Source organism: Marmota marmota, unplaced genomic scaffold (genome assembly GCF_001458135.2).
Source record: "Marmota marmota marmota unplaced genomic scaffold, marMar, whole genome shotgun sequence".
Lineage (NCBI taxonomy): Eukaryota > Metazoa > Chordata > Mammalia > Rodentia > Sciuridae > Marmota > Marmota marmota.
In genome coordinates, this window is record NW_026000174.1 from 62163226 (window position 1) to 62176576 (window position 13351).

At 41.5% G+C, this 13351-nt stretch overlaps 1 protein-coding gene and 1 non-coding gene across 2 annotated transcripts in view; both read right to left on the bottom strand.

Annotated features, from left to right (window-relative positions):
• Nucleotides 1-537: 537 nt before the first annotated feature.
• On the bottom strand, nucleotides 538-610 carry Trnaf-gaa. Its single transcript has one exon. It is a non-coding gene; the product is annotated as a tRNA-Phe (tRNA).
• A 7610-nt stretch (nucleotides 611-8220) lies between these two features.
• The window catches only part of LOC107135863 (oxysterol binding protein), a 31738-nt gene continuing 26607 nt past the window's right edge, over nucleotides 8221-13351 (bottom strand). Inside the window, exons 11-14 of the mRNA XM_015478002.2 lie at nucleotides 12544-12639; nucleotides 11536-11717; nucleotides 10614-10834; nucleotides 8221-10536 (exon numbers count right to left, since the gene is read on the bottom strand). Coding sequence (XP_015333488.1) covers nucleotides 10394-10536; nucleotides 10614-10834; nucleotides 11536-11717; nucleotides 12544-12639 — 642 coding nt within the window. The 3' untranslated portion in view covers nucleotides 8221-10393. The remainder of the gene's footprint in view (nucleotides 10537-10613; nucleotides 10835-11535; nucleotides 11718-12543; nucleotides 12640-13351) is intronic.

Here is a 13351-nt window from a genome sequence, read left to right on the forward strand (position 1 = left end):
CTAGAATTTTGTCTGGTTAAACCAGAAGGGTCTTCCGATGCCCCATCCAAGAGCTGGCTTGGGGTCCTTGTTACACTAGCTGAACAAAGTCTGGGCGCCTGACGCTCTCCAAGATTTCTTTGGCCACCAAGGTGCGCGAGCGGCAGCGGTTCGCGGAGTCCTGCAGGTCCCGGGACCCAGCCGCCCACATCTGGCCGCGGAACCGCTGCCCAGCCAGAGCCGCTGCCCTTTGAGAAAGGCTCCGGAGGCTGCAGAGGCAGGACGGTCATGGAAAACAAGAAAGGACCAGGGCTGGAGTACTTCGAAGTGAGCTGCGGTCTGCGGTGGGGACTGCGTAGTCAAATCAGGGGACACTAACTTGGTAACTTGACCAGGAGCCTTTTACAAGAGTTTAAGGGGAACAAGTAGGTGAGTCTTTTCAAGCGCAAGTGCGAATACTCACAGACCACCCATTTCGATCCCTTTAAAGGGGGTGGGATTAATACAGGTCAATGGCTGAGAAACTAGCTAGTGGTGACAATATGACAATTGCAAAACTGCCGAAACCCGGGATCGAACCAGGGACCTTTAGATCTTCAGTCTAACGCTCTCCCAACTGAGCTATTTCGGCTGCCTTTGGTTAGACTTTTTTTTCTTTCTGTAATTATTATGAAATAATGCTTCTTTCTTGGTAACAAAAGTGGTCATTTTGCAAGTTTGGTTGGGAATGGGCGTGTTACAAATGTTGGAGATGATAATGAAAGGACCTTGTTCACAAGCTAGAAATAAAAACTATTTTTCTCAAGTTTTTTTTTTTTTTAATTTTCTCTAATGGCTCTGCAATTTGTTTTCTAATTTTAAAATAATTCACGATGAACCTCGCGACCCTGTCTCAAAATTTGAGAGATGTTGGTTAAGGATCTGGGGGTGTAGCTCAGTGGTAAAACTCCGCTTGGGTTCAGTTGCCAGTACTTAGGGCACAGAGTGAAAGGGGCGTGGTGGGTCGGGATCATGAACTTTTTTTCATGGCAGTATAGGGGCCTATTTCATGTTGTTTAATCCATGCAAAACATTGGATTATATGGATATAACACAAACTATTCAATCAGACTTTCCCCCCTAAGTTTCATTATTTTCTCCCAGATATAATTATTTAAAATACTGCCTTTGGGGGGGGGGGTGTTACATATTTGTTCTGTGTGAAGGCAGATCTTGCAAGGACAAAAGATATATTTTAAATTTTTTTTTTTTTTACAGATATCATCAATTTGGACTTCAGAAATGTTTAGAAGAGTACAAGAAGGCCTAGCATTTGCGAGGCACTGGATTTGATTGATCCTCAGGGCAACATACACGCGCCACAGGAAGGCCATGTGTAAAGGCTTCACAAGTAGATTTCTACTGTTATATATAGTCACTGTATTTGTTAAAAGGATTGGTTTGCTAAGCTTAGTATTAAAAATACACTTCCATTTTTGTAATCCCGTCTTGACTTTTCTTTTTTTAAAAGTTTTAAATACATATTGTTGAGAAATAGAATTGGACCAAACCTCTTTCAAGCTCTATGAAACAAGCTGTGGTTTAATAATATCCCTCATATGCTGATTCTGTTCCACCTCCGCCTCCTGTTTCAAAAGTTTGCATCTCTTGCATTCATTCACTTAAAATGTGTTTTAAATAAACTCCATAAGACTGTTAATTCAGTGCTTCATATTCACTTGTTTCATAACTGGGGAAAGAACACAGGCTTATTATAGCTTGAAATGAAACTGACCTTAGTTTAGAATTTATATTAAAAAAAAAAAAAGACTTAAAGTGGAGGTTGATTCCAGATTGCCCTTCTCAAGACAGTAAGGAGAGAATGTTTCTGAGGTGAGAAGTATGGAGCCTAAACTAGATAGCATCAAAGTTTTTTCAGACTCTAGGAGTCTATCATTTGTTTAGCTTAAATGTTACCTTTTTGCTTTCACTCATAATTCTACTAGGAAAAAAAAAATCCTAAAATGTCTCCCCGAGACACCCTCCCAGCCAATCAAGTGCCCTGGTTAATCCCTGGGACTGTTAATATGGATTTCACCCCTGTGATTATGTTAGATTTTATACCAAGGCTGAACTCTAAAATATGTGATTATCTAGGTGCACCTGAAATAATCACATGAGCCTTTAAAAGCAGATTTATTTTTCCCCCAGATGGTCACAGAGGGACTCAAAGATTCAAAATGCAAGGGGGGATTCAATGCTGCCGTGCTGGTTTGAAGATGGAGACTGCAAGGAAAGGAATATGGGCAGGCTCTGGTTGCTGAGAGCAAATGCCAGCTGACAGCCAGAAAGAAAACTCGCCCTCAGTTCTACCTCTGCAAGAAACTGAAGTCTGCCAAGAGTGAGCTTGGAAGTACATTTCCCCCCAGTGCCTGCAGATGAGAACTCAACCTGGTTGACACTGATTTCAGCCTTGTGATACTCTGAGAACCCAGTCCGTATCACGTGGGACTTCTCACCCTCAGAATCATGAGCTAATACACAGTCACTAAGTTCATCTTAATTAGGTATGCAGCAATAGAAAACTAATATAGCAGTATAGATGCCCTAGGCTTGGTTTCCCAAGTGTACTTTTTTTTAATTTTTCTTTTTTTGTACCAGGGGTTGATTCTAGGGACCCTTAACTACTGAGTCACATCCTCAGCCCTTTTTATTTTTTGAGACAGGGTCTTACTAAATTGCTTAGGCCCTTCTAAATTTCTGAGGCTGGGTTTGAATTTGCAATCCTCCTGCCTCAGCCTCCCAAACCACTGGGATTACAGATGTGCACTACCCACCTGGCCCAAATAGTACATTTAAAACATAATCTGATCACTTACTTGTCTATGATTTTGGGCAAGTCGGTTCCTTTGTGTTCATATTATAGATATAGTTGTGTTAATAACCACATAGTTCAATTAGCATACGTGTATAATTATACTAACCCTATGCTGAGAGCCATAGCTAAGTAGGTACGACACATGGCAATTTCCTTGTCAGCCTACCCCATGTTGCTTAGAGGAAGGACTCTCCATTGTGGACCCAGGTCATTTGCAGTGACTTTGCATGAAAGGTGACCTTGCTCAAGGACCAGGGCAGATTCGGGTTTAGGGTGATCAGGGTTTAGGGCGGATCAGGGTTTAGGGTGGTTCCAGGTTTAAGGTGATTCCTGCTGGGAATAGGGCGTATCCTGCTGCCTCAGGCGCCTTGAGTTCCCATTGAGTTCTCGCGGGATTCAGAGAGTATTTGGGATACAGAGCCCGGTGGAGAGTGTGAATTTTCCCCAGAACGTCCACCTAGAGTGCCGGTGACAGTTTGAGAATAAAGAGTTGCTGTTTGAATCTACAAGGTGTGTGGTGGCTCGTGATTTTGTGCCCAGCCAGACTGCAGCAACCCTAGCCCTAATTTACTCACAATCTTTGCAAATAAGGTCCAGGTATTATATTTACATTTTAACTTGGGCAAGTGACTTTTAATCTGCACTTTCTCCCGGTCTCTCAGTGCTCACAAATATAGCTACCACTTGTAATATCCAATATTTTTTGTTATTATTTGACATCTATACAGGCATCTCCAACAAAGCATATCCGAAAATGAACCTACATTCCCCCTTCAACTTATTTATCTTACTATCAACTTCCATCAAAGTTTCCTAAGTTAGAAAATTACAAATTCCCTTCTCCTTCTTCTACTTTCCATTCATAATCACACCCAAGTGTTATTTATTCCATCTCACTATTTCTGGAATCTACTTCTTTTTCTCTTTCTATCCTCTCCACCTCTAAATTGTTTTTCCTACCTATAACTCATTTTCGACACTGGAACCCAACATCCTGCTTAAAAATTCTCCCTTACTGGGCTGGAGTATAGCTTAGGTGGTAGGGAACCTGTCTAGCGTGTGAGATGGGCCCTGGGTTTAATTCCTAGCACTGCAGGAAAAGGATAAGAGGAAAAACCCTTCACTGTCTCTCTGGTTAAAACCAAAAACTTAGGTTATGTAAGTTCTTCAACAGCTGTCCTCACCTTCTCTAGTATCATATCTTCTTGACTCTAAATTATAGCTGTTCTGGCTGTCGTGATGCTTTTTGTGACCTTAATGTTCAGTTTTAGTCATGCAAGATTTTCCACCTTGTCTTTCCCCAAGCCTGTTTAACCCACAACCCTTAGCTCACATTTTCTATTTTCAAAAGCTCTGACCCTTTGAGCTAGGGTTGTAGCTTAGTGGTTGAGCACTTGCCTCGCAGGAGTGAGGCATTGAGTTCAACGCCAGTTCGACGCTCAGCAACACATAAAACAAATTAAAAAACAAAGATTAAAAAAAAAAAAAAAGCTCTGGTCAGTCCCTCCCCTCCCTCCAGGCTTGTTGCCCCTCTGTAGGACTTTTTATACCACTTTCCAAAAACAGATTGCAACTACCTGTTAGGTTACCTAAGTTTTTTCTTGCCATTTATATCCCCAGTCTATGTTATAGAACAGGCTGGAGTAAATGTGGAATGAATGAGTGAATGAAAAAAATTCTAGTCAGATCCCAGGACCAACTGGGTGACTTCAAAAATCACCTGGTCAACCTCTGTAAAGTTATTTGTAGATTCTTAGCTCTTTAGTTTCTTTTGCAAATCAAAACTACTCTAAGATGTCATCTCACTCCAGTCAGAATGGCTGCTATTATGAAGACAAACAACAATAAATATTGGCGAGAAGGTGGGGGGAAAGATACATTCATACATTGCTGGTGGGACTGCAAATTGGTGCAGCCAATATGGAAAGCAGTATGGAGATTCCTTGGAAAACTGGGAATGGAACCACCATTTGACCCAGCTATCCCTCTCCTTGGTCTATACCTCAAAGACTTAAAAACAGCATACTACAGGAACACAGCCACATCAATGTTTACAGCAGCACAATTCACAATAGCTAAACTGTGGAGCCAACCTAGATGCCCTTCAGTGAATGAATGGATAAAAAAAAAGTGTGGCATATATACACAATGGAATTTTACTCAGCAATAAAAGAGAATAAAATCATGGCATTTGCAGGTAAATGCATGGTGTTGGAGAAGATAATGTTAAGTGAAGTTAGCCAATCCCAAAAAACCAAATGCGGAATGTTTTCTCTAATATAAAGAGGCCGACTCATAATGGGGGGGAGGGGGAGATGGGAGGAATAGATGAATTCTAGATAGGGCAGAGGGGTGGGAGGGAAAAGGAGGGGGCAGAGGGTTAGCAAGGATGGTGGAATGTGATAGACATATCCAAAATACATGTATGAAGACACGAATTGGTGTCAACATACTTTACATACAACCAGAGATATGAAAAATTGTACTGTATATGTGTAACAAGAATTGTAATGCATTTCGCTGTCATTTATTTTAAAAAATCAATAAAAAATAAAGATAACACATCTGGTTATCCTGCTTTCTTCCCCTGAAGTATCAATACCAAGCAAAGAAAGGGTACTTGCAAAGACAATTGGGAGGTGTAAAAGTCAACTTGAATTGCCAACTTGATTGGATTAGGAGATTACAATGATTAAGAGGATTATCGGTGTGTCAATGGGGTGTGTCTAAATATGATTGGCATGTGGGAGAGCCAACTGAAATGGAGACTCTCCCTAAGCATGGGCAGCACTGACCAATAGGATGATGGCTTGGATGGAATAAAAATCAGAACAAAGCAGCAGCAGCAGCAGATGCAAGCTAGATTCTTCTTGAATGGGTTCTTGAATACTGCTGTGGTGGTCTGAGGATATGGAATTCTCACTTCTTCACTCTTCCAAAGAGGACTCTGATAGTGATTCTCCAGAAGGCTTAGGTCTCAGACTAGTGGTAGCACGGTTGATCCCTCTTTTTCTTGGGCTTCAGCCTCTTGGACTGTGCAGCTACTGGTTCTCCCAGCTCTCCAGCCTGCAGACAGCCATTGTGGATTACCCAGTTCCTGGTCGTGTAAGCCAACCTACTAAGCCCCTTTTTATGATTATACTTCCTGTTCATTCTGTTCCTCTAGAGAACCCTAATACAGGAAGAAAGCCTGAGAATTTAACTACAGTTCAATTTATGAGCTTTGTAAGGGAAAACTCTGTAAAACTTGGAATTCTTCCCATTGGTTAGGGTAGAGTATGGGGCAAAAGCTTTATAAAATTTTTAAGCTTTTAGAAGCAAGTTCTACATTTTGATAACAATCTTAAGAATTTCACAAAATATATAATCTATAGCAAACACAGTCCAAAGAGTTTCCTACACCTTTTAGGACTGTACTGTATGTAGGTTGTTTCTAAATTATGTTGCTGAATGTAGAGCATATCCTTGAAATATACAGATTTAACATTTTTTGTAGGGTTTCACAAGTACCTGATCAGTGTAATAATTTATAATTTTCATGACTCATAATTTTGAATCGTAACCAAGAAAGGAAGACCCCAGGGTTCACATCACAACACATAATCACATTAAAGTTCTCAAGGAGGGATCATTAAATGTTGTTTGCCTCGTGTGGAAAATTATATCTCACAGTGGTATTCAAGTTTGCAGGATGTAGTTCTCACAAGGTTAAGCATCTACTGCAGTGGTTTTTAGCTTATGAGAAAACTTTACTGAAATTTAACATCCAATCCTGCAATAAAAGTTAGGCAAATTGAGAAGGCAGGTAGCCTTTCCAAGAACTAGGCAAGAAAAAATATTCCCTAACAACATAGCTAATTTTGTGGACAGGAGAGCATTGAAAAACCCAGGGTCCTGAAGGCTAAATTCCAAGGATGCTCTTTTCTTCAGATGGAGTCTTAAAAGAAACCGTACTATCTTCATTAATAAGTTTCTGAAAAGAGACATGTGCATTTCATCATGATGTGATGTCTATAATCTGGGAAGAAAGCTCTTAATTTGAGCTGCCTTCTGCCGCAGTCTGGCTGGGCACAATTCAGGAGCCACATGTCAAAAGAAACGAACTTTATTTTTAGAACACACACACCAAACCACACAGCTCTTCAGGAATTCCCTCAGAGCCCAACTGCCACCACCGGCTTCCCACAAGCCTCTCCACCTCCCCCCACTCCTCCTGCTCTTGAGGCCTATTGGCTCGGTTGCATGGGCAGAGCCAAAAAAAGTCCCCCAATGAGCAGCTCCGTGGTCTGAAGGGGCGGGGAAACAGCCCAATGAGCATCACTGTAGCAGAGCCAATCAGTTGGCAGCTAGAAGTTTGCTGGGGCTGATGTGAGCCAATCATCAGCTGGCAGCTGGAAGTTTGCTGGGGCCCCTTCGGCTGTGGCTCTCAACAGCCTTCCAATCCAGTTTCTCTCAAGAGCACAGGGTTGTACAGGTCACAAACCTGCACTAAGCACACCCTCCTTTGAATTCTAACACTGCAACTAACCAATCAGCTATATGGCTTGAAGAAATTTGCTTAAATTAGTGCCTTTCTACATCTTAAAACTATTTGTGGCCAGGCATAGTGGTTTATGCCTATAATCCCAACAGTTTGGAAGGCTGAAGCAGGAGTATCATGAGTTCAAAACGAGCCTCAGCAATTCAGCAAGCGAGGCCCTAAGCAACTTGGCAAGACCCTGCCTCAAAATAAAATATAGAAAGGGCTGGGGATATAGTTCAGTGGTTAAGTGCCTCTGGGTTCAATCCCTGCCCCCCCCCCCACCAAAAAAAGACAAAAAACTGTAATCCTGGGAATATTCAGGTCCCCATATAGGCAGATGCTCAGTGAGCATGAGGTCTCCTTTCAAGGTAGTTCTCTAGGCCCCTAGGTTACTTTGCCCATCTCCCCATCTGAACATGAACTTTAGAGAGAATGTGAATGTCATCACTTTTCTGAGGTCTTCAAATCAAAACTCACAAAGCAGAATTTGAATCCCTATATGAAATGGCTAAGAATCTGAGAATCTAACTGGGGAAGAGAAATTAAATTCATCAGGAAATTTTTTATTTTTTGATGCAAAATAGGTCCAGAATAAAAAACACTAGCAATGAATCCCTTCACCAAGTCAGGACGCTCCTAAATATATCACATTGGAGGGCTATTAAAACTGCTTTTCTGCCCATGGACCCTCCAAAGTGGTGCTTAATAGTTGAAATGTTTTTTGTTTTTTTTTTTTTAAACAAAGACCAGGGCTCCAGGGTTCCCAGGTTCCCAAGCACGACAAATCACCATCAACCAGTTCTCCCACTGTCCACCTCCAATTCCTGACTCATAGGAGCAGAAGCAAATCAGACAAACAATATGGCTTTTAAAAAAATTATTTAATTTAGTACTTTTTTTTTGGAAAAAAAGCAATAAGGCAAAAAAACTGAAAATATATATAGTTTTGTTTCATTTTCATGTGACTTTATTCCACCTGAAGGACTCTAAGCTGCTTCCATTAGCAGGAATCTGGGGATCAATTCAGAAATGTAGTGCAGATGGTAAAGGAGGAAAAGGGGGATAAAGCAGGAAGTTCAGTTTAGCTGGGGAATTCACACTCTATCCAAAGCCCCAGATAAAGTTCCTGCTTCCATGGGCCTCCTTGGAAGAAGCCCCAGCATAACCTCTGGCTTGTGCTGGGAAAAGCATTCTTAGAAAGGAGGACACTCCTCCAGCGGTCAGTCACTCCTCTCTCATGTCTATCACAGCAAGGAGGGATGGTGGGGAAGGATTAAAGTACTAATTAATTTACCCATAAAATCCAATTTCCCGGAGGGATGGCTTCCTCTGGAATGATATTTCCCCCCAGGACCCACACTGGCTGAGGCTCAGCAGTTAAGGAACAAAAACAAAAAACACTAACAAAAAGCATACAAGGAAGGCACCTCAATTTGTGATCCTCAACCAAGGGTGTGTTCCCCAGGGGAGATTTCTGAACAAGACAACTGAAACATTTAAATATAGAACATACAATAAGAAGGAAGCCAGGTCCCAACAGGCTCAGTTCTCTGATCCACCCCACTTGACAGTGCTTTTAGCCCACATCCCTAGGAAGAAAGTTCTTTGGGGATTTAGCCTACGTGCTGGACAGAGGCAGGAGTAAATAGGAAATTACCCTCCTGATTTTCTACTCATACTCTTCCTAACAAAAGACAGAAAAGAGGCAGGAAAGAGATTAGGATTTCATTTTCAAGAGTCGGGTAATTAGGAGAGCAGAGTTCAGACTTCAGTGGGCACCCCAAGATACAAACCATGGACAGAGTCCCTGTTCTGTAACTGCTAGACGTGATCCTTCCTGCTCAGGTTTCAAATCTGCCTCTAGAAGATGGAAGTAAAGGAGTGCTAATACACACCAGCTCATGTCCAAGAGAGTCCCAGGGAGACAAGTGATATTAAAAACCAAGATTCTTAATGGGAAGGAGGAAAGTCAAACAAAAAATTAGATTTTTCTCTACATATATATAATATACAGATATTTAACACATTATTCCAGAGGTGGCTCCAGTCCATGGGGCTTGAGAGATGGTGAAAACTTTTGTTCCAGATTAACTTCTCTCAAATTCTGAAGTTTATCAGAAGGGGACAGGCAATGTTTTGCTCCAGACTGGGGCACAGGCCCAAATTGGTATTATGCCAGGAGAGAGAAGCTAGAAAGGCATGAAGGATGGGGGCGAGGAGGAACCGGGAAGGTAAAAGTGGCTAGCAGTCTTTTTCCATCCTGCCTGTGTTCTCAGAAGTTCTCTGCCTGAGGAAGTCCGTAAAACCCCTTTGTGAGGATAATGCGACTCTTTTAACAACCACCACATGGCCTCCAGTTGCTGCCAAAGAAGATGGAGAACAGCAGACAGGTGTTTCACGTGAGTGAAGATAGAAACTTCCAAGAATGTAACTGAATATTCCAGCCCTACAGAACAATCACTCTTGCAGGTGTTTTAATACCTCAGTTATCTATGCACGATGCCCCATTAAACCAACGCTGTATGAACACCTTTCACAATGTTAGACCTAAGCTCCACTGCAATCACTCTCGATGTCTCTGCTGGTTAAGTCTTATATGTGTTTCTTTTTAAAGGAACTTTAAAATCAGTTCTTGCCTGAACAGCACCAAAATGCTCATGAATCACAATTTTACGCAGATCTTGGCTGAGCAGGATACTACATGGGGAGGGTGAATGACATCACCTTAAATGGGGCAGAGGGAGGAAGAAGAGCCAAGAATACTTGACTTTGTAGAAGTGGAATAACACTAACTTTCAGCCACTAAACCTCTCCCTTACAAGGTATCTAGTACATCGATTTCAGCATCAATCAGCTAAGGCAACCAGCCAATCACCACCACTGGTGTCTGCTTCTGGTGATTGATTTGGAAAAAATGATTGGTTAAGACAGACAAACTTGAGGAAAGCACTTGGTAAGAGTCACAACTGCCAGCTTTCCTGCACATCCTCTGTCCTCTTCTCCATTTGATCTGCTTCCTTTGTGTTACTGGTGCTTCAAAAAATGTCTGGGCATGAGTTCCAGTCCTGCTTTTCTTTGCACTCCCAATATTCACCCCTATAAATATGGGTTAACTCCTTGGTCACAGGGTCCTTCTTCCGCTCAAACCACAGTGCCTTATAAGGATCATATGGCGTGCCTAAAAGAAAGAAAAGCACAAATTGAGCTGACACTCTCTATGCATCAAGAAATGTAAGTAGAAGGCAAGTTCATTACCATCTTCTGTGGCTTTCATAGCTTCTGCTTCTCTCTTTTTTCGGGAAAGTCTTTGTTTTTCCTCCAGGCGCTGCTTTTCAGCATTGGCTTCATCCCAGCGCCCATTTTCCATCAGTCTCTGGTCAGGCCGTAACCGGCTGTCTGTGGGTGCAGTGCCACCTTCCCAGGCATTGAGAGTCAGAGCCAGCTCTGAAAAGTAGTACATATTTTCTGCATTCTTCCTAAGGGTAAAGAATGAGAGAAAGGAAGGGTAACGCCAGAGCCCAGAACTTAGTGAAGGAGCAGAAAGACTGATCCACAAATGGAAAAAATCTAGCACCATGTCAGGAACCCCTAATGAAGAGAGCCAAACTGGATCATTCCTGTCCTCACCCCCCACCCCCAGCATCACTCAATTCAATAGTCATCTGGGACTACACTGCTCTCAGTTAAAATGATCTACATTTGTTAGGAAGAATGAAATATTCTACTTAATGAAATTCCTCATTTCCATTCCTTTGTTTCCCTTTTAACCTCTTTCTGGGATAATCCTGGCTGTTACTATAGACTGAATGGATTAGATGGTGATAGGAGACAAATGGCTTCCACCTTGTTCCAAAGTCCTGTGCACTGTCTTAGGGATTTTTATATTGCTCCTGCATTTTAGGCTAAATTGTTAATAGGTAGTAAGCACCTTTCTCCTCTAGCTGCTCCTACATAGTCTGCTCTAAATTGTAGAAAATATCCTTGTGAATTGCATTCCAATGGCTCTTTGGGAAGGCCAAACATTTTTTCACAGATGTGATTTGGTTAGTTAGAACTTTCTTGGGACAAGGCATGCTGTAACTCAAATCACATAGTGAAGGCAGGCAGAAATACCTTCAGTACTGCTTCACAGTCAAGGCTAAAGTGGTACTTGGGCAGCTTGCACACTAATACTCACGGTAAAGGATTCCTTTTCCACAGCATGACCCTGCTTTCCTCTGCTTCATGGACTCTCTGGCGAGCATCACCCCCATTTTCCCCAACAGCCGGCTGTATTTTGAAACAATCCATTTTCTCATCCCAAGTCCCCACAAGGGCAAAATGAACTTTTCCCGATGGATCTGTCACTTCCCCTGTCACCTGCAAGGGTGGAGAGCAGGGCTTTGGAATAGAGTATTCACTGTGAGGTAGCTTAACTGACTAATCCAGAAACCAAAGTCAGAGGGAAATACTGGTTAAGTCCTGGTATAACAAACATGATGGAGTCATCCAGATTACTTTGTTATATTATTTTTGAAATAACTGAGCCATGGCTTAGGGTTTCATTATCACTTTATAGAGGGATTTCTGATGCAATCATAAGTAGAAAAAGTATCTGACTAGTGGTCAGAATTATATTTTGGAGAAAATAGAGACAATCACAAATAAATCCCCAGCTACTATTCATTCTCTCACAAAAACTCACAGCACAATTTCTCCATGGTGTTAACACAAAATTCCCCCTAAAACTCTCAAGGGTCAAACTGTCCACACTCTCTTCCTATAATTCTTTTATTAGTCCCTCCTTTGTGTTTCTATTCTGAGTCTCTCTTCGATCTTGACTTTTACTTCCTCACCGGTCTGAGAAGAAATTGGTTCATCAATGAAACATAGTCCCTTTTCCTGCTTTATCCTTTATCTCTAGTTATTTATTTATTTATTCATTCATTCATTCATTTATTTTTGTAGTTGTAGATGGACAGTATGCCTTTATTTTATTTATTTTTATTTGGTGCTAAGGTTTGAACCCAGTGCCTCACACATTAGCTAGGCAAGTGCTTGGCCACTGAGCTATAGCCCCAGCCCTCTACTTTTTTTGAATCACCATTTTTAACACACACACACACACACACACACACACACCACACCAGCTCCACAGGAGTAGGCTCTCTAAGTAAAAAAAAAATTGAATTCCACTTTCCCTTACCTTTCTTGCTACATCCCGAGAGAAGTAGCTATAAGGAACAAATTTAAGATTACACTTGTCTCCCGTCTTGTGATTTATAATGTCAATTTCACCAGACTGTAAAATGAAAAGAATCATGAATTAGTTAAATAACGACTGGATAACTTGAATATCTGCCAAACCCCTTATCTCATAATTCTTTATTCTTTCTTTTGTGGTACTGGGTTAAGATTAAACCCAGGGCCTCAGACATGCTAGACGAGTTCTCCACCACTGAGCTATATCCCTACCCATAATTAGTTCATCAGCTAATTATTTTTGCAGTGCCAGGGATCAAACCCAGGGCCTCATGTCTGCCAGGCAAGCACTCTACCATTAAGCCACAACTCCAGATCTCTCTATTCTTCAGTCTTAAATTCTAGCACTTCTTTGCTTAAAATTCAGTTCTAAGCCAAACTTGGTGATGTTATGGAATCCCTTTGTAGCCTTGGTAATTCCAGATTGGGATCAAGACCAAGTGACCATTTGTTTTGTTTTGTGTGTTACATGTTAGGTATCATAATTTGACCTTCTGCACACACACTGAAATTCACATAAAATTTATCTTTCCAAACCAATTCTTCCTTCACTTCTTTCACTTTGCAAGCTTTTCAGCTTAAATCAAAGAGCTCTAGGGGCTCAAGCAGTAGCGCGCTCGCCTGGCAGGGGCCAGGTTCGATCCTCAGCACCACATACAAACAAAGATGTTGTGTCTGCCGAAAACTAAAAAATAAATATTAAAAATTCTCTCTCCTCTCTCTCTCTAAAAAAAAAAAAAAAAAAAAAAAAA